This window comes from Epinephelus moara, chromosome 2, assembly GCF_006386435.1.
Source record: "Epinephelus moara isolate mb chromosome 2, YSFRI_EMoa_1.0, whole genome shotgun sequence".
Lineage (NCBI taxonomy): Eukaryota > Metazoa > Chordata > Actinopteri > Perciformes > Serranidae > Epinephelus > Epinephelus moara.
In genome coordinates this window covers 21,223,806-21,246,280 of record NC_065507.1, presented here as the reverse complement: position 1 = coordinate 21,246,280, position 22,475 = coordinate 21,223,806, and the positions used below count along the sequence as shown (strand labels likewise).

Sequence of the window (22,475 nt, the reverse complement as noted above, 5' to 3'; positions counted from 1 at the left end):
GGCCTGAAATTATCTAAATCCTGTTGTGATGTGTTGCAAGGCTATTTCATTTACATTAATTGTTTGCCCTTGTTTGACCTTGAAGATTGCCTAGTAGCCTACAACCTGCTATCAATTTGGGCTATTTAGCTATTCTTCTAGCAAGCATTTCCTGTCCCGATCCACCCAATAATACTGTTATTGACGTATTCCTGGTTTTCATATCAACCCTCAATCTAACTGATCTAGACCAGTGCAGGTAGTGTAAAACATATATATGTATATATACACGTGTGTGTGTTGATTTGCAAAATGATAAAAGATCGAGCAGTTCCACAGCAGCAATGGGAACACAAACACAAACACAGCATGGTTACGCTCACTTTATTAGTACAAAAGCCTCATATTCTTACACACATAACACTGTAGCACATTGTAGCACTCTCCTCGGCTCCAGGCTGCTTCTGTTCACTTTAGGCCTCTTCAGTATGTCTTGGCTGTGGACAGTAGACAATAACAAAGCATTTGTCACTGTTATCTGGGGGTTATGTCGACTGATAAAAGTTTCATTTCATCAGTTTATATCAGCTTTATATAATTTTCAATCACATTTGACCTGAACTGAACATAAACACAAGTTGAAACTTTGACCTTTAAAATATCTAAATTATTCATATGACCAGCAGATGTCACTATAACACCATATAATATTTTAGTCCCTTACCTTGGATTTGCCACAGTTGGTGAGCTTGTTGCCTTTAAAGAAGAATAGAGTGAGTGATTTGTTCTTTTCTAACAAAGCTACGCTGATAACAACCCTGATGAAAACTGAGCTGTAGGGTGGGAGCAAGAGATATATATTTCATCCCCCGTTACCCCCATGATTTGCCTTCTGTGTCTGTTTTCACCCCCTTTATCAGACCCAAATTCACACAGAAGAACACACACACACACACACACACACACACACACACAGGATATAGCTGTTGACCTACCTGCCAACAGGATGATGGAAAGGAACACAATGATCCCAGCGAAGACCAGACCTCCAACACGTAGTGTATGGTAGTCTACAAATTCACACAGAACAACATCAACACACCATCCAGTTCCAATTTCCTTTTCATTTTACCCTGTCTTGGTCTTTTTCTTTCACACCTTTTTAACCTCTGTCTCTTGTTTTGTCTTTTTCCATTTTCCATTTTCTGCCCCACAATCCAACTCCTAGTTTTTCCTCTATCTCTCACTTTATTTGCCCATCTAGGATTTACATTTGCTGCGACAAACTCCCTTTGTTCTGTGCATGCTTTTTCCACGTTTCTCTTACACAGCACTGGCAGAAGTTAAATATTTAAACTATTTCATCCGAGCAGGTACACTTTCAAATACTTACCGTATACAAAGTCTGCATCATAGTCGATGTCTGTACCTGAGGATAGACAGAGAATGGGTAGAAACCCATCAGAATCATACAGTCATCCTACAGAAACATAGCTGTTGGAGTTTTTTTACCCTTGATAAATCACATATCATTGATCCCATTCACTAGTAAAATTCAAGTACTGATTCAGACACAATACTGACTGAATGACTCACTGTCTAACTCTGTGAGAGTGTAGAAAATAGGTTATAATCAGCATTGGTTCATTCCCTGAAGGTGTGTCTCTCACAGACAGCATGCTATTTTGAGGTAGTTTGAGACAGGCTGGAAATCAGATTTAGAAATACAAATGTTCCCACAAATAATGACAAAGTTGTCTGTTATCAACATTGTAACTTGTTCTTCCTTTATTCATTTTCTTCCAAATTCTGGGTAGTATTAGTATTTAGCACCACTACCACTAGCAGTACACATTCTGTGAACATGATAAGCAGTGGCAGAATGCTGAAATTAGAAGGAGAGTCTGACCTGTGAGGCTGCAGGACTCTGCTTATTTTGGTCATGCTAACAGGGGATACTTTAAAGTGTTGTTCATCATTGGCCAGCATGTTTATGTTACTCTAAATAGGAAGTTAATAAGTCAGCCTCACTTTACTCAGGTACATGATTTACGCATTGTTGCTGTTGGTAGGGCTGCCCTACAAATGCTAACCACAGTAACTATGCCAACACTGAAACTGAGAAAAAATGGCTTAAAAAAAAAGTGGTAATGCACTTAACAAATAGGTATTGATAATTTATATGCCAAAAAAACATGGTCAATGATTTGACCCTATTTTAATTTCTTACTACATTCAATTTGTAGTTTTAAATGTCTGTTTTGACAACACATTCTCACTCCGACCTCGACACATATTGACGTTTGGTCATGGACTTTCCACGTCCACATACGACAGGCGTTGGATGTTGACGTTCTGGGACACCGTGTCAAGTTCTGCCTGTTACATGCATTGTCCTCTTTCAAAATACACTTCTGGTTTCACAGGAAATTTGACTTTTACATACAGTCTCTTTCAAAATAAAAGCACCACGTTGGTACAACAGCACAAATTGACGTTTGTTTTCCTTCAGCAACAAACACACATGGTTAGGTTTAGGAAAAAAGAACAGGGTTTGGCTTTAAAAATCTAACGGGATGTGAACACCGCTCTCTTGGGTGATAGGCAGTGTTTGTTGGACCCATCCACTACCCCTCCCACCCACCCCACTCGGACTTTCACCGCCTTAACTTTCGTCCTTGTCCCGCTGCGTTTACCCCGACACTGCCACAAGCTGCCTTAAAGGACACCTTTGTCATTGATTTCTGATGCTGCAAGTCACTGCCCAAGCACCAGATTTCAACAGCTTTGGAGCTTCATCACTGATCTTACTATGGACATTTTCACGTAATCAATTATTTTGTCACTGGCATTATCCTAATTTTCATGTTAAATGTTCACAGTAATACACTTACTGCAGTTTTCCTTGGCCAGATAGAATCCCAAATCTCCAGGAACCCAAAACAAATTGCAGTTACTACATTTATTATGGCCTGCCTTGGATTTTGTTTGGATTTTGTTGTTTACACCCTATTCTCTCAAGAACACAAGATTAAACCAGGAAATTTTGTCGCTAGATAAAACAGATATCCAAAGGTATTATTTAAGCCATAACATTTTGACCAAACTTGTAGTTACTGTGGTTAGTCTTTGCAGGACAGAGCGGTTCTTACTCAGAATCAGAAAGCACAAATGGCTATGACCTTGCAAATATTATTGTGGTGTCATGTTAAAGTGGCCCTCTCATACACTCCTGTTCCAGGATAATCAGCAGTTCAGGTGCTGTGTAACTTACCTTTAGATGACATGATGCCTCGTCTGTTTGTGTGTTCAGTCGACAAAACTGCAGGGACACAATGCAAACAGTTAACAAAAGGCTGGCCATAACAGCAGCCGGCAGCTGATGATCCATCTGCATCTGCAGTTTGTAATAATTTAACAGGGAACATCTTGTTTATTTAAAAAAAAAACAGAAATATTCACCAACAAGGCTGGTATATGAAAACTGTTGTTTGCAGGGAGGGAGATTTATGTGGATTTAGTTTCAGCGGTCTCTCCATTTTAATTAGATTAGAGACTTGTAGAGGCTCATTTAAATGGGCTTATTCACTTTAGATGAGAGGTAGTTGAAAGCCTGGAAACTCTATATGTCCTGAAAAATTGCCTCACTGCGTTCCCCCATTAAAGACTTAGGAGCAAAGTGATTGTCTTTATCTTTACTGAGAACTTTAAGAGGCTAATGGCCATATTGATCCTCTTTCCCCCACCCCTTTCTCTCACCACACACAAACACACACACATACACAAGCTTCTCATTTGATCTACATCTAGTGACCTATAATCATTAACTTACACAGATTAACAGACTAAAAATTTCCCTTGCTGTCTCCATTTTGTTGGAGCATGCCACTGTGAATTGTGGACTTCGGTGCTTTCATTTATTATGTGTCTGGGCCTTTTCACCGCACCACTGAGCATACCGGGACAGTTACTCATTAATATATTACAGCTCCGATATTCATTAACCTTGAACCTTGCACAGCTCGATAGAGGTTATAGATGGAGCAAGGAGCTGTGGCGACGCCTGCCTAATAACGCAGAATTGATACCCAATGATTTGGGCAGATAACCACACCACCCCTAAAGTGCAGCAATGCATCACTGCTATTAGATTTCTTCAGTTGGGGGCAATTAACAAGGACATTGACAACACAGTACCGTCTGTCCTCTAAACCCACTTTTACAACACATATTAATTGGAACCTGCGTGCTTTTATGGTTTGCCTCATTGGATAATGGAGCAACTTGGTTAAGAAAGGTTTAACTTCAGTTCCATTTTGCACAGAAATACACATTCCAGACATCAACTAACACCCTTTAAACATGGATTAACTCTGTACTCATGGTTGTACAGTGACAGTTTATACCAGTTTATAGACATCTGAAGTGCACACAACAGATTTATTTTTACGACCTGCTTATTTAATTTAAAATGTGTTAATAAAAGCAAGTTATTACTCACCTGAGCTGCTGAAGGCTCTGTAGTACCTCTCTCCAGGTGTCTCAGTGTGTGCGTGTGTGTGTGCCAGGGGTGGGTGCAGCAGACCAAACTCCCGCCTCAGAGATCCACCCCTCTAACACACACACACACACACACACACACACACACACACACATCTCTTCACGTCCACAGCCATATTTCAGCGCAGTCTCATAAAGTTTGTACTCTGACGCCAATAAAGAGTATATCTGCCAACCTTTGGAATCATAGCAGAATCAGGAGCACAACACATTTTCTGATATAGTTTTTCAGCACCAAGTAGCACCTTATATCACCCTAATTAATTTGAGACCTGCGGGGCCGCTAACATTCCTGTTTTTAAGAGGCTGTAGTGGGCTGAGTTTTAAAGCAAGAGTAATGATACTGGTATCATGAGAAACTAGAGGACCAATGACATTGGCATTGGTATTAATTGTCAGGTACCCAGCTTTCAGATGTTGTGTACCACTTACAGCTGACTGTTATCTTCCTCCTCAAGATGCCCCCTCCCCCCAACTTTTAGACTGATGGACAGATTTTATCCTGTGTTCAATGTTTAAACAAGAAACTTAGAAAGGTATTCTGGAAAAAAAAAAAAAAAAGCTACACTAAAATCTGGTTTTCATCTAAATGAGCACAAAACCCACATTATAACATGTGTTCAGACATACTTTTATTAATTTATGCCAAAAGCACAACAGGTGGCTACACAGCAGGGCCTCATGCTTAAAATGAACAGAGCATTTACTTGTACAGTGGCTGTCTTCAGAACACTCAGACACCTGACAGGAGATTCACAACAAAGACTGTTCATTTGTTCTCTCGCTATGATTTGGCTTACAGTAGGCTACTATTAATGTAGTCTTGCACATAAATAATGTCAATCTTAAATATCACTAATCTGAAAATCAGCACCCAAACTTGGTCTTTCTTTATTCAGGAATGTAATATATGACCAGTCAAAGCATCATGGCATTAGAGACTGAGCAAGCAGTTAAAGTACCAAACAAGAAAGAGAAAAGAAAGAGACCCAGGCGTCGTAGATGTGCGGCACTAGTGTGTGTATGGGTAAACTAATCATAGTCTACTGGAGACAACCTAATCCTGGCGGAGCCAGTGACGGAGAAGTGGAGAGTATGCGTGGAGAAAAAGGCAGTGGGACAGCTGATGCAGGAGCTCCCTCCACTATAGATGGTAAAAACACTGCAGTGGCGGAGCTCGTGCAGATACCTGCAAACCATTGCTGTGCTCAGTCAGAGAGCTGTGGCAGTTGAGATTGTCTTATATAAGGCTCATCACATTTACATGTAGAGATACACATGCACTTGTGATATATGCATCATGAATATACAGGATATGCACACAAACACACCCAACCATTCAAACGTAGATCTAAATGAAGGATATTTAACTGTATATCTCATCAGTAAACTATATCTGTATTTATATATGTACTTATGCATATATGCTATAATCCAAAAGTGACAAACGTTATTCAGGACATTTGACAAACTAAGCAACAAACTGACAAATCCTGAAACTTAAAGGCAATAGATAGAAGTACAAAACAAAGAACAGTGGACCACACAACAGCTTCAAAGACAATCTTGTGTCAGGGGGTTTTCTGGCTAAGACAAAGAACTGGAATGAGTCACAGAAAGGCACAGGAACAGACAAGAGCACTGAGGGACTGGCATGGTCACAAGTGGAGCACAACAGGCTAAAGGTTTGTCTTATGGGCACAAGATTTATGTACATATTACACCTCTACACACAGATCTCCCCTCTTACCCTGTCATATAATCAGTTATAATAATCACCCATTTCTTCAGTGTTATAGTGGTTTAATATCAAATAAAACTGATCATCATCTGAGAAGGCAGCTCGGTACAGTAGAGTTGCCTCAGTTCTCTGCTGGAGTCTCTTTGGCAGCCTTTGCAGCTGAAAGAAGTAAAGGACAAGGGATTTAGTTGAAGGACAAGTGCAAAACAATAAATTTACCAAGAGTCATTTGTTATTAAATATTTCAGTCCTTCTCTCTCTCCTTTACTCAGTTTACTTACATGGAATCACTGTATGGTGACAGTTCTGCACCTCAAGAAGAGTTACTGAGTACTTACCTTTTTCTAAAGGATGCTTTTAGCTTTGTTTCTTACCGTCTGACAGTAAATTCATTTACATAAATACAAGACTTCTACTTGTAGTGAAGTATATTTTTTACTGTGCTATTACTACCTTTATGCAAGCCGATCTGAAAACTTTCTTTCTTCCACCTCTGAAATCTCAAACTTTAAAAACTGATTAAAGGTCCAGTGTGTAGGATTTAAGGGGCTATACTGACAGAAATGGAATATAATATAATAAGTATGTTTTCTGTATAATCGCCTGAAAATAATAATTATCATGTTTACTTTATGTTACTTGGACTGTTTATCTAAATAAGGAGCCGGTCCTCATCCACCGAGTCCGCCATGTTGCACCACCATGTTTCTACAATAAGCCAGAACGGACAAACCAAACACTGGCTCCAGATAGGAAAATTTAATTTGGATTTTCACATTTTCGCATCGGCCAGCGTAGTTAGCAGCCCCTCTGCAACGAGCTGAACAGCATAGAAAGAACGGCTTTATTTGTTTTGGAGAGGAAGAGACCTCTGCAGATAATTTGGCTCTTGGTGAAAACCTCCTGAACATCTGGATCTTAAGTTATCAGAAAAAAATGGTGAGCATGCTGAGCTATGAGCCCATTTGCGATGTTCTGAACAGCATCGGAGAAACACTGATTTGTAATGTCAAACTGCTGTGTTCAGTGTTTTTACCAGTTTAAATTCATGGGTTTGTTTGATTTGGAGAGGAAAAGACCTCTGCGGATAATTCGGCTCTTGGGAAAAATCTCCCCAACGTCTAGATATTAAGTTATCAAAAAAAATTTGAGCATGCATTAATGCTAGGTGCTGGGCAATGTGCTGAACACCTTTGGAGAAATATTGATTTATAAAGTGAAACTTCTTTAATCTATGTTTTTAGCAGTTTTAATCACCTAGTTTGTTTGTTTTGGAGAGAAAGAGGCCTCTGGTGAGAATTTGGCCCCCAGTAAAAACCTTCTGAACAAAGAACACTGAAGGAATTCCAACTGGGAGTTCACGCTTGGCACACGGGAGAGGTTTCAGCTGGGTGCAATCTGCAATCCCCATCGATAGACGCCACTAAATCCTACACAATGTTCCTTTAAATTATGCAAATTCTGATGACTTTGAGGCTTTAATCCCCTCACTCCATTCTACTCTGTTGTAACAGTTTGTTAAATGAGCTCTGTGCTTCACATAACACTTGACATACAGATAATAGCTGAGACATCAGAGAATGTGCAAAATGACTGAACTACATTTTTTAGTGACGACTGAACATGTTTGGTTGCTTTCCATTAAAAACTCAGGAATCAATAGCAGGGAAATGGATGCTGTGAAAATGATCATGTATTTGATTGTTTCTTTCATTATAAAGGATGGTCACTGTGAAATCTCAGTTATTAGAGCATCCTGAAATGTAACCACATGGAGGGATTTTAAAACAGCCCATGCATGAAACTACAGTAAATGTTATGGCAAAAACTGAAAGGTAACTAAATGTCCTCAACAAATTTTGCTCATTGATTTCTAAACTTAATTGAAGTGAATCAAAACCAGACACAGCTCGACATGTATGTAATCAAACTTTTGATAGACAAGAAAAAAGATTAGCAGTTTTTTAATATTCGTATTACTTGTATGTACTTGCTGTACACACATACAGTACAGTTCATCATGGGTAAACACATGCACAGACAGCGAGTCGCCCCCCCTCTTCCCCTCTGCTATGGGCACTCCCAAAGGGAAACTCAATTATGGATTTGTGTCGTGGGTTGAGCCAGAGGTGAGAGGAGCTGACAGAGAGTTAAAATGTGCATCTTACCAATGGAGACAATCAGGTTCTCTTCTTGTGCCTCCTCGTCTCCGGGGGCCCTGAAGAGAGGATCCACAGGTTGTCATGGTAACCAAATCATGTAATATGACAATGAAAAGCACTTACAAAACCAAATCTTTGTTGTTTTTTTTCCATCAGAGAGGAACACTGACATACCTGGGCTTCTGGTTGATACTGCAGCGGCATCTTCGACCTAGAAAGATCATACATCTTTACCTACACATTGTGTGTCATCACTGTTCATTGTTACTTGTTAATAAAGATATAATTAATAAAAATGACAAGATGGTGTAGTAACACAGTGTGGAAATGCAATAATCATTCATTCATTTACTGTTAATTATTCCTAAGTTGACTGTAACACTTGATAACACTGAGTGCATGTATACATAATAAAAGGGCACGCGCGCGTGCGCACACACACACACAGATTGACTTACTAAGGATGAGAAGAATGCCCAGTGTGAACAGCACCACGGCAAATGCCAATCCTCCAATCCTCAGGCTCTCGTAGTCTACACAAGCAGATGATGCCAGAATGACAGACACAGGAGCGGAAGAAGGAAATGTAATCAGTGCACCATTCATTGCAAAAAGGTTTACACTGTCTCTGTTGCTTACAGAAAACTTTTCTAAGCTTACCATAAACAAATGGGCTCTCATCTGTCTCTTTGCCATCTGTAAAAATGTAATAGAAAACATGTAGAACCGAGGTGTTCAGATTTATCAATGTTGTTCAAACACATTTAAAGACAAATGGAAAATACATTTTACAAGTTCTACAAATTGTATCCTGTATCTCTGTCTTAAGTATCCTGTATTTCATTTTACATACAAAATGTTTGCCTTTTTGAGTGTTTTATTACAAAGTCCCTTGTTCCTCTTTCTGTAAAACATAAAATTATTTTTGATAACACATCTTGAACTTGGAGGCAGTTACACAAATACACCCAATTACATGTGATTTGGGGTGATTAGCTAACCCCATCCATTCAGCCCAGGGCACCAACGCTTTGTCATGCCCATCGGTGGGTGATATAAAAACCAAAGGCACCCTTTAGCATCTTTATGAAATGCACTGGGTTTTCAGCTAACTTCAGTGTACAGCCATTCAGGGCAATACTTCAATGCTGAGAACAGCTGACATAGAGTGAGAAATTTTGCATAGGGTTGCAGGGAAGAGACCTGGATGGGTCAAACTAAACCAGACGTACACCCAAGAGATCAAAGTTCGTGTCCAATGTGAAACCAAAATTCAATGTTGTTTTAACATTATATTACGAAATTCACGTACAGTCATCGCACACTGACATCACTCACGTGATGCATTTATGTCACATTACGTTATGTAACAAAAGGTACTTATTTTAACCCAAAACACGTGATAAAGGTATGAATGGTCAAATATTCATATTGAACAGCCAAATCCAATCTGACTGACATAATTCTGTGTTGGGTACTGCGTCACATACCGCCCATTTGTCAGTGGCCTTTCACATCTACATATTACGCGCTAGGTGTCCTCCTGCATCTGTTGTTGACATTCCGGGAAGCCACTACCAATGCCGGGATGTCAACAAAAGCACATGGTTAGATTTCAGCGACAAAACCATATAGCTCGGTTAAGAAACAAACATCATCGTTTAGCTCAACATTCATAGGGGAAGCGAACAGCAGGCTCCTGGGTGAAAGTCCGGGGGTTTGTTGGACTGATCCACCACTCCTCCCACCCACCCTATAGGGACTTTCCAGCTCCTCCTCATTACTAGCAGCGTGTCATACCGCCATGACAGTTTCCATCTGGCTGCGTTATTATCTGACACCGCCCATCTGCATATCATACTTCAGCGACAAGTGCCATTCACCGGCCGGCAGCATATCATAACACTGCAAAAGGCTACGTCAGGCCACGATACAAACTGACACTGCCCAGCTGCGTATTATACTGCCATGAAAGGTGGCTTTGGTGTCAGGTGTCTGATGCCAAATTCACTGACAAAGCGTCAATATTCAATGACTTCGAAATGAGAACAGGCTGAGAGTGCAGGACTTTGACAAGAGAATCCCAAGTTCGTTTCCAGACTTCTGTCTGTGGTTAGGTTAAGGCAACAAAGGCTCTTTGGTTAAGGTTAGGGAAAGATCATGATTTAACTTAAACATTAATAAAACAGCTGATAATAATAATAATAATGATGAAAATGCTAAAGTAACAACAAGTGAATAATGTAATTTTGGTGAGAAACAAATAAAATACATTATCATTGAACATTTTGCTGATACGTTCAGTATGAACATTTTTGGGACCTGCCAGGTACCTTAATTAACAACATTTTCCTTATTATGTTAATAGAAAAGATAACTGCTTGGTATTGGGTTTGCCTCGAAAACATATTTGCTTGTTCAAATTAATCATATACAAATGTAATTTCTATGAGACATGGCTGCAAATGACATTTTAGTCTGGATAGGGTTTGAAAAAGTAATGGTATTGTCAACACTTAATGCATTAGAATTTCATATGTTGTTATTCATAAATATTCATTATCACCACTTTCCTTTCAAAGAACCACTCTCATGGCTTCAGCATTGATTTCACTGTAAAGATCTCTTTGTAATCAGCACACTGTTGAGTCTGGTCATTCTTGGGCTTAATCTATTCATCTGCCACTGTTAGCTGTGGTGGGGTAATCCATAAGGGTTTGATTCAATGCAGAAACCAATAGACCTTCCTCTGTGGCTGTTAGGACCGAAGATGACCCCATTAGAGATTGCATCAAGTGTACTCACCCTGTGCACTGGGGTCTGCCACAGCTGAGAGGCAGCAAAGAAGGGAAGTGGTTTGAGTCAGAGGGTGAAAGGAAAAAGAAGGACAGGAAATTAGATTTGAGACCATGAGTGAAAAATACTTCAACACTATCCATCTCTCTATCGACTAATCTCTCTATGTTTTTCTTAACACCAGCTCTAAGTGTCACAAAAAGCAGCACCACGTCATCTATTTATAGTGCGTGAATGTGTGAGCATGTGTTTACGTGTCTTACATCTAATCACACACTATAAACAGACCTCACACACGCAGTCAGTGACACAGCCCGTCTGTGAAACCCACAAACAAAGCCCTGAAGCAATAATTGATGTTTTGCGCCTTTTCATGTGACATCACTCCCTGCCCTGACACTGCCTCCCTATGGACGATTAGTGTGTACACGCATGTATGCATGGATGTGAGTAGGGGAGGAACTTACCAGCCACACACACCAGAAGCGAAGAGAGGAAGAGCAAAATAGTTTCCATGGCAACTGTTGACATAGAGTAATAAAGAGGGAGGGTGAGAGAGAATGAAAGAAAGACAAAAAATACAGTGAGAGAGGTCTGTGTTACAACACAAGCACACATGCAGCATAGTAAGGGGTGTGTAAAAGGGGAATCACATCACACAACGCTGGCTCCGTCCAAACCCCTGGAGTTTAACTGATTTAAAAGGCCTACGGATATAGTTTTTATCTTCCGTAACGATCCATGCTCAGAGCCTGCATACATGTTCTCTTTTCCTGGCAGATTACTCCTTCCTCCCTGTGGACATCACACAACCTTGGCCCATTTTCATGCAGGCTATTCAATGCACACATGCCAATTGTGTCTCCTACAAAACATGTTCATGTTCAGCTAATTTATATTGCTAAACACATAGCAACTAGCTGCATGGCTCTGGGGGTATCTCAATGATTCCTGCATGGATTATCATGAAACTTTGTTCAGACATTCGTGTTCCTCAGAGGATGAATCCTAAAGACTTTGGTGATTTGTGACATTTTTGGTTTTTGGCAACATGAATTGACAACTTTTGGATGGATTTCCACATAATTCTTTATATATCTATGACTCTTAAGGCTCATTTATACTCCCATACAAAATAGACATGTTCATTTCAAAATATTGTGACTGTCACTTCCACACTTCCTGTATGACAGAGTAGATATACCCACTAGATGGCACTGGAGGGCAAAGTCAAAAGGCCAGGAAATAAATGGAAACATGTGGATGGAATATCATTTCCAACGTCATCATTACCAATTCCTTAAATTCTGCCATTTTTAAAATGCCTTCATCATCTCCTATGGTCGCATCTTGTTTGTACAACACCACACTGACCCTACGTTTTTTAGTGGTACTGCTCGATTTTGTCTGTACCTGTAAGCTTTCAGAAAACATGCACAAATACAGACAAAATGACCACAGAGTATGGACAGAGGGCTCCGTCTGTGTCTGTATACGTTTTTAATGTTGAGCATAAGTGAGCCATTCGATTATGATGGGCATCATCAGGTCAAAATTTTAATTCGTCCAATACTTTGGTTTAATGACTAAATATCTGCAAAACAAATGACATCACTCATCAACCTCAGCTGTACTTTGTGTTTACTGTTAGTTGAGAATTGTTAACATGCTACCCACTAAACCAGGATGGTGAAGATGGTAAACATTACAACCACCAAACATCAGCCTGGTATCAATGTGAACATGTTTTAGTGTTTGGCTCAAAGCACCACTGTACCAAATCACTCAATATGGTGATGAACCATTATCTAACCTATCTATGATGTGTTCCCCTGCATTACCCTTTGAAATACCTGCTCTGGGAACTATGTGACTGCAGGGCTGATAATGTAAGTGGGAACAGGTGAGCCTAAGAATGAGGAAGTCCTGTGAAAAAGTCTGAGGGCATCTGGTGGACAGGTAGGGAACAACAACAAATAGTCTTTGAGGAAGAAGGGATGTGGATGAAGAGGAGGGACTAATAGCCTTTTTACATATACATGTGCTTAGTTTGGCTTGACTCAGTGGGTCAGTCTAGCACTGCAGGGATTTGCATCTCCATACAATAAGGCTAAAGGTGCGTCTTTAACTGATGACCAGCTTGTGCTTGGGAACCAATTAAATATTTTTGTGTCTGCCCCACTGGTGTTGTGGTCAACAGCTTTCTTGTACGGTTGTCAAGAGTTTTTCAATTGTCTCTTGGCACTGCACGAACGTATGCAGGATGCCCATTGCCACCAGTTTGCTCACAATGTCTTGGGAAGCATAGTCTGCCAGAGTGCAGTGTAATGACGCTACACTGCTTTTTATCTCCAAGTGAGGAAATAGAGTACTTGCAGTTTGCATTATCCGGTTAAAATGCACTTAAAGATCCACTCATCACTAAAGCATATGTCATGCAGGAGAGGCAATAAAAACAAATGTAATTATTAAAGATGTCATAACATTTTAAGGAAAATATCTGTATTTTAACCTGTGTTTTTGTGTCTAACTAATAGAGACAACAATTGTGTAAACTCGTCCCATACTGAGAAACACTGCTCCAGCCGCATCAGCGACACAGGCTGCAATGTAATCCCCATGGGCAATTGTGAACCGTTATACATCCAGTATGAGAGCTTGTTTTTGCAACTGACAGGCTCAGAAGTGTCTGACAACATTACAGAAAGAATGCTACAGAGAAATGTTTTTCTTTTGCTGGTCTGTTTGTTATTGTTATCAAGTCTCACTCAAGGAGAAGTCTTGTTCTGAAATCTCACGAGATGTGACTTGATGAAGGAAAAACAAAGGTGGTAACGTTAGTTAGAGTTGGAGAGAGAAGTCCTAGAAAATGAAAATGGAAATAGCAAATGTTATGTTGGAGTACAGAAAATGTAGCTTAGTGTTATCTAAAAAAAATGTAAATGTTGTGGCTGAATATTTTGCTGATTTTGATCATGTGGAAAAGTCCATAAGATTTTAGACTTCTCCTTGAGCGAGACTTGGTTACACACAGTAACAAACAGATCAACGAAAGGTAAAGAATAACATTTAGTTTCTCTGTAGGGCCTTTTCCATAATGTTGTCAGACACTTCTAACAATAATCTGAGCCTGTCAGTGGCAAAAACAAGCGCTTTTTTTGGACGTTAATTGACATTGCACAATTGCCCATAGGGAGTATTGCATCTTGTTTCAAACTGTTGTCTCCATATAGTTACAAGTTAAAACATGGGAAAATAGGACCCAGGTTCAAATATACAGACATTTCCCTTTGAGGTGTGTTGATTGATTTACGACGTCCACTCATGCATTGAATAACATGCGAGAAAACATTCCAACTTAAAAAGTTGCAGATTTTTTGTTTGGCACAGTCAATATAAGTATTTGCATGCATATAAAATGGGCCCATGCATTATTCTTCTGATGGTTTCTTTATTTGCATTATTAAAAATGCAACATATTCTCATCCCAAGTCGTCATATATCACCGCTTTGTCAATGGCTTTTTACGTCTACATATTACATGCTAGGTATCCTCTTGTGTCTACTATGGACATTCAAGGACATGCTACCAATGCTTGGATGTCAACAAAAGCACATGGTTAGGTTAAGAAAAAAACAATCTTGGTTTGGCATTCGGGAAGCAAACACCAGGCTCCTGAGTGAAAGTCCGGTGTTTGCTGGACCCATCCACCACCCATCCCACCCTACAGGGACTTTCCTGCTCCTTATATTACGCTGTTACCAGCAGTGTTTCAACCTGACGCCATCCAGCAGCATATCATACTGCCGTGAAAGGTGCTGTCCTGGCCTATCAGTGGAGTATCATTATGATGCAAAAAGTTGTGTTACACAGTGATGCCACCCGACTGCGTATCATAACTTGTACTGGCAGTGAACTGTAACTCATAACTTAGCGCCAGGTGTCTGATGCTGAAATCATCGACAAAGTGGCAGTATGTGATGACTTCAGAATGAGAACGGGCTAAATAATGATGTTAAAAACACCCACATGACATCGCAACAACCCGCTTGGGGTAGGTCTGGAGAGCCTTGACTCAACTCCGGAGATGTCCATCTCGGGGGGAGACTCGAATCAACCTGGTGCATTTTAAGTGGTAATGGAAATGCAAATCAATGCAGCATGATTTGATTCAGTGCCAGAAATGCCAAGGGAAAAGCCCTCAAAGGAACAAAGTGTAACAAATACAGATGAGCGGCAAGATTTGACAGCAATGCATTTGATGAGGAATATAAAAGTTCCACAGTAAAATAAAGCAAGAAGCAAGTCTGCAGTGCAACAAGTGTTCCCTATTCACAAGCTATAGAAGTATCTATTCAAGCCTTCAAGAGTCCAGAAGTTTTGTTCAACTAAGGCTTTACCATCCGTCTGTCTGTCTGTCTGCGTGGCTTCATTTCCTTCCATCCATCTGATTGACTGTCTCTCTGACTGACTGTGTCCATTTATGTTCATCCACCCATCTGGCTGCTTGTCTCTACTCAGCTGTATCAGTGGTGGAGGACATAGTGCACTTAAATGAGCAGAATCCATTATAGTCATTAGCAAAGCATTTCTGCCCAGTTTGTTTGTTGGTGCTTCGTATAATTGATTTGTTAGTCCTCGTACAGATCTGTGCAACACACTGGTAACACAGACATTTATGAAATAATGTGACACAAGATGACAACAGAGGAACATGACATCCATTAGACTAATGGTACCTATCCTTAAAATGAAAATCTACCCTATGTGACCCCAGATAAAATAGTTAACTGGAATTTTTTATTTTTGTTTTTATGTTTGTTTGGATGTTGTCATGCATACTTGAGTTTATTGACGCAGACTGAATTTTTATGACAAGCTGTCATGTTTCTTGCTTTACAATACCATTCTTTATGAGTGTACATACACAAAAAATACTAAAGTTATTTAACATTACGAATGCTAGCGACAAAAAAAGAGAATTTCTTCTTCTAATGAGGATTTTCCATTTCACGTCTGCACATTCAAATAAAAACCTTTGAAGTTTGTCTCAAGGTCTTTTTCAGCATCACAGCGTACGCGTTGTGGAAAATATGGTGCATTCAGAGTGGCATTTTACAGTCTAGTTAAAAACCAAACACAGATATGAATCATGAGATACGACAATATAGTCTTTGAAGGCATGTCTGTCACATCGGCACATCTTTCTTTCACATCAGAGGTGATGACTGATGGTTGGCCCCAAACTGTACATCACTTCAGGCACATTAATAAACACCGATCCAGCTCTAGTGCAGCAGGTGGGAAATTTATTTTTCACAAAGGCAGGTGTGCCCTCCATACGGCAGGGTATGCCGCCACCATTACAGAGATGTTGCTCTAATTATGTCGACAAACTTTTCTTTGTTGTTACAAGATCCTTTTACGTTATACGAAGTAATTTTCATGCTGTGATATTTCCTCGATATCACAACAGACGAACCTATCATTTTATTACGAGAAAAGTTTGTTTTAATGAGATATGCTGATTTGGTGAAATTTTATGATGCAAGACTAATTAATACATTGTTCTGACATGAAACTTATCCTGTAAAATAGAATCCTTTGACATTTACTGATAAAATATGTCACAATAACGATAAAAATGTGTCATTGGGACATGAAAAGAATACTGTAAAACAAAAACTTCTCGTTAAAGCAAGAACCTTTTTGTCATATCCCTTTTCTTCACCACTTGACATCCTCCTCTACGACCTGGTTTGAAGTTGAAAACATCGCACACACTGTGATTTGTTTTTGTCAGAGCATTTAGAACAGTTACAGCAGAACAAACACTCAATAAGCAGGTCATCTCTGTTTATTCTTTCAAACAGCACACATAATTGAATTAACATAGTTGACTTCACAAGCATGTATACTGCTTTATCGTGCTGCAAGCCGAATTTTTCACTGACTGACTGATTCCCTCATTTTTGAATCATCACTTCAGCTCAACTGATGTGAAAAACTCTACCTATCTGCCTAAATGGACAGATGAAAATACAGTCTACGTGGAAGATCCGGCCTCCAGCTCTCCATCGGCTAACTATCACACTCTCCCTTCTGTTATGATTTCAATGAGGAACATTAAGTGTTCCTCGAAAAGTAAAAAGCTTCACACTGATAATGGAAAACTTCATTCGGAAACATAAAGAGTGCACGAGACAGCTACTCATCCATTTGCAAAATGTTCCTAAATAGCATCCCCAGTCCCCCTGGCTCTTTATTTAGCAAGAGAAAATATGGAATAATGTGTGTTCAGCCGGATGCTCTCTTGCTCTGGCAGTTATAAAGATAGGTCTGTCAATGTGAGACTAATGGAAAGGCAGAATATCGGATGCACTGCTGTGTCTCTTCCAAGTAAGACACTTGTTAATAGCACAGATATGACAGTAAGTGTTCAGGGTTAAGCGGCCCGCAGGAAAACCTCCGTTGATCCTGGAGGAACCAAAGATGGTCTGGGGTTAAAGGCTAAGTAATCAGTCAGAATTAAAACACTGGATGTCCATTCACACCACAACACCTGTTACAGTTCTGCTTTGGTTATGGACAGTAGTTAGCCGAAAGCAGGTTTCATTTTAGAAGTTATCAGATAATTTAATCCTTCTTGACAACAAAATACTGTGTCATGTGTTCTCAGGTTGTTTGAGTTATCAGTTATCAGGGTTTTGTTGCTGAATGCTTTAGACATATCTTAAGCAATTCTGTACTGCAATTTCTTCCAACGCCGATAACAGTAAACCTGATTTTTCAGTCTGGCTCCATTTTATGTGAAATTTGTTGATGCAGAATAGCTACCGCTCCGCTCAGCTTGGTCTTGGCAAGGTGCTGGAAACATCAGTAAGTCCAGATTGGTAGAAAAAGATTTCCGCACACTTACATCTGTGCAGTGTGTCACTTTATTGTTGAGCTTTCAGTCTATTTGACCTTCATCAGAACGTACATGAGGCAACAATGGACAGGCTGGTAAAAGTAACCAATCTCAGTCTAATCACTGGCTGTATGCAAGACCCCTGTGTGCAACCCTGGTGGTAGGAGCTCCACCTCCTGGGAGTTGTAGTTTTTTTGAATACTGTGAATAATGTAAAATTTGTTGACCTACACTTGAAGTCTTAAAACCTGGGCTGGCATCAGGGACACTGCACTTAGTTGGTTTTATTCTTATCTTTTAGAAAGAACCTTTGCGGTCACCATAGGTAATCACTCATCTTTAACAGCTCACATTACCTGTGGTGTACCGCAGGGTTCGATTTTAGGTCCAATTTTATTTTCTATTTATATGCTTCCTCTCGGTCATATCATTCAGCGGCACAATGTCTCTTTTCATTGTTATGCGGACGACACACAGATATACCTCCCGCTGAGACCCGGTGACCCCAGAAGCCTAGCTGCTGTCGTAGACTGTATCAAAGATATCAACTGTTGGATGGCACAAAATTTTCTTCAACTCAACAACTCAAAATCAGAAATTCTGCTGTTCAGTTCCTCAAAATCAATCAGCCTCATCAAAAACAATCTCGGTCCATTATCCTCAAATGTTCAGCCCACAGCCAAAAATCTTGGAGTTATATTTGATTCAGATCTCAGTTTTCAACCCCACATCAAGAAAGTTGTTCAGTCCTGTTTCTATCAGTTACGAATTATTTCAAAAATTAAACCCATGCTTTCATGCCCTGACCTAGAAAAAGTTATCCATGCATTCATCTTCTCCAGACTAGACTACTGTAACTCCCTCCTTTCCGGCATCAACCATAAATCACTCTCCCGCCTCCAACTAGTTCAGAACACAGCAGCTAGGCTTCTCGCTGGTTTTAACAGACGACATCACATCACCTCTATTCTTGCTTCCCTTCATTGGCTCCATGTCTGTTTTAGAATTGATTTTAAGATTTTACTGATCACTTTTAAAGCACGTCTGGGTCTGGCCCCTAGCTATATTGACCCCATATGAGCCTGTGCGCAGCCTTAGATCCTCGGGCAGGGGCCTTTTGGTTGTTCCAGAGTCGAGGCTGAAGTCTAAGGGCGACCGAGCTTTTTCCATCAGGGCCCCTCGGCTTTGGAACGACCTGCCCGAGGATCTAAGGTTTGCAGAATCAGTGACTTCTTTTAAATCACTTCTTAAAACCCATTTTTATGGACTTGCTTTTATGTGATGTCGTCGTTCCCCTCTTTTTCTTGTATTGTTTATTTATTAGTGTTTTAGTTGTATTGTATTTACTTAGATTATTCCCTTTGCTGTTTTCTCCTGTACTCCTTGCTGCTACCCCATTGCTGCCATGTTGTATATGTCTGCCTCTGCTATATTGTGTGTTGTTGCTGTATTACCTGCTGCTGTTATATTGTTGATTGTACTGATCTTGCTTTGTTTGTCAAAGCACTTTGTAAACTTTGTTTTTAAAAGGTGCTATATAAATAAAGTTATTATTATTATTGTTATTAAGTAAATGATGAGATCCTTGTAAACAATATAACTCTTGTTAGGGTGCTACATGAATCTCTTTAGAGTAGGTTAGTGGGTCAGTGTCACATCTGTGTCCCTTGAGAATCCCTTAAGGTGTTTGCAGAATGGCACTGCCAAATGTAATGTCTCAAACAGCTATTCAGCGCCAGCCTTTCTCTCCTCAAGTATCAAACATGGCACCTGAGCAGTTGCCTCTCCATCTTCCCTTAACCTGCCTTATCTGCACTATTGTTAAGCAATATCAAATTCCAGAGCCAGACTTCCCTTTGTCTGGGAGGAGAGGACAAGAAAGGGCCAGGAAGGGTGACTGTATCTGTTTTGGGGAGGACAAGGAAATAGCAGGCAGGAAGGCTGTTTTCTGCAATGTGGGGACAAGGAAAGGGCAGGCTGAAAGACAGCGAGAATGGGAGACGAGCAGACAGGGACAGACATTGTTTAGCAGGAGAGTGCAAGCAAAGGGCATGCAGAGGAGACACTGTCTGAATAGAGAGGGCAGGGGAAGGGCAGTCTGTTGTACGATGGTGGCATTTCCAGTACAACATACACAGAGAAGTAAAAAGGGAAAGGTCAGGGAATGTGGTGAGAGAGAGGGAGAAACAGGAGGGGGATCAATGAGACGACATACCTAAAAGCAACGGAAGCAGGGAAAGGAAGTGGACAAGGGCAGTAGAGTGCTCAACAGTCACTCAGACATAAAAAATATTGATCTGACCTTTGACATGAGACTGTTTGGCAAATGTGTGAGTCTCAGACAAGCTTAAGATCGAAGTGACACATATCTTTGTAACACAACATCTAAAATCATAATTTAACCAACAAGGTCATGAGAGAAAAACTATATTTAAATGGGTGTCCATTCTTATGTACACAAGACCACACCCTGCCAACCTCCTTAACTGTGTCCTTGGTGCGATCAGGAGATTAAGGACACTCTGATCACTGTACATCTGAGAGGTGCAACTTCACGGTATATCTGTGTTTGTCTTTAAGTGTCTGTCGTTGGATTGTGGAGTTTGTCTTTCTTCAAATGCAAGGTTTAAATATGAGGTCATCACTGTACCATATCACAAAATTTCACTCTAGGCTTTTGTGTGTATGCATGTGGATGTGCAGGACTCTGAGGCTTTTGAGTATTCAAAAAATTAAACACACCAGTCTTAGCCTCAAACGAAAATCTATTTCCTATTTCCTAACACGAATAAAAAACAAAGTAGGGCAGCTAAATAGGTCTCACCACAGGTCTCTATAACCTTTGTGGAAAAAAAACAACTTGGCCCCCTTTTGCAGCCATCATAATGATGTTACATCACCATGACAACAATGTGCGTCGTTCCATATTGTCCAGTTATCTCCACGGTAACTGCCTCCGACTGCCAAATAATCTGGACCTGAGCGTTAAATGGCTCGTATGGAAACACAAAGACAACCGGAGTGCATGCAGTGCATAAAGGAGCACGGGGTGTGGCACGTAGCTGTAAAGTCAGACTTATTCTGTTGGACTTCAATTGGTTTCTAATATGAATCCCCACACATTCATGTATGAATAAATGCATCAGCTGTAAGGGATAGTGACTGTAAATCCAGCGGCTTTTGTTACCTGTGTAACTTGCGCGCGGACAACAAAGAGCGACCTCAATAACGCACTAATAACCTCTCCGTTATGATATGAACGCATAGCCTACATGGCACCGCCAGTTACCACGCGCTGCAAGATTTCACTCACAATAAACAACTGACACAATATGTTTCAGCATCCGACGCGTGACGTCTGCGCATTCATCCACTTGTGCGCCCCTCAACCTGTGGATCATCAGATGGAGCGGAGAAACAAGCCATCATGCGCCTTGTGATTTTCCCTCCCAGTGTAACCGTTTATAATACAAGAGCAGTGACATCACATACGACATCTGATATTTGGGTTTCAACTTGCTCCCACAAGGCTGACGATATCATTAAGTGAATCGGTCGCGCTCCTGTTTTTTTAAGGCTTTATTGATCCACATTTGCAAACGGGGTATGTGTGTTTTTTCTGCCGCGCAACCATGAAGGTTACAGTGATCAGTGCCAGCAGACACACCCTCATTCTGAAGCGCTGATAAACAACAAGCAGCGTTGTACTAAACGTCATCCCTGCAAGTTAATGAGAGCACGTCCAGCATTGTGTGTAACAGTGCAAACACCACACATGCTGGCGTAAAATAATCTCACCTGGAAATATGCGTAATTCACTGAAAATCCTATAAATAAAACGACCTAATGTGTCCTGAAAAATACTTGTATCATAATTAATTATAACCACATTTGCACCCCCTTCCAATCCATCTTTCATGGCTATCGTGACCCCTCCTGACTCTCATTTTTTTCCCGACAATAAAACAGCAATAACACCATCTAAGACGCTTGTCAACTTACCACTTGTTTCTCCAGCGGACCGTTTGCCAAACAAACTGATATCCACCCTGAAAAATCAATCAGCTTGTCTCACAAGGTTTTTTGTTCCAAATATTCTCATCTGTCAATATGTGCACACTGCTCACATCTACTTGTCCTGGAAAAAATAGATGTGATGGATAACAATGTGACTCCTGGAATGACTGCTTATTCAGTGCGCTGAACCCTCTCTGTTGCTCTGTCTCTTCTCTCCCTCCCTCTCTATCTCACTCACACACTCACACACACACACACCCATCATAGACCCCCAGCATAATGCGTGATTGACAGCTTGTGATGGATCAC

The 22,475-nt window shown here is 40.4% G+C and overlaps 1 protein-coding gene across 1 annotated transcript; it reads right to left on the bottom strand.

The window, feature by feature from the left end:
- Nucleotides 1–347: 347 nt before the first annotated feature.
- On the bottom strand, nt 348–22,353 carry fxyd6 (FXYD domain containing ion transport regulator 6). Its single transcript, XM_050062407.1, has 14 exons — nt 22,152–22,353; nt 11,706–11,759; nt 11,248–11,271; nt 9,103–9,138; nt 8,901–8,975; nt 8,617–8,653; nt 8,449–8,498; nt 5,729–5,778; nt 4,481–4,592; nt 3,254–3,301; nt 1,373–1,408; nt 975–1,049; nt 704–735; nt 348–476 (listed from the first exon to the last, which is right to left on the bottom strand). Exons 2-14 carry the CDS (start codon nt 11,752–11,754, stop codon nt 453–455), a joined length of 648 nt encoding a protein of 215 aa, XP_049918364.1. The 5' UTR covers nt 11,755–11,759; nt 22,152–22,353; the 3' UTR covers nt 348–452.
- Between the last annotated feature and the right edge of the window lie 122 nt (nt 22,354–22,475).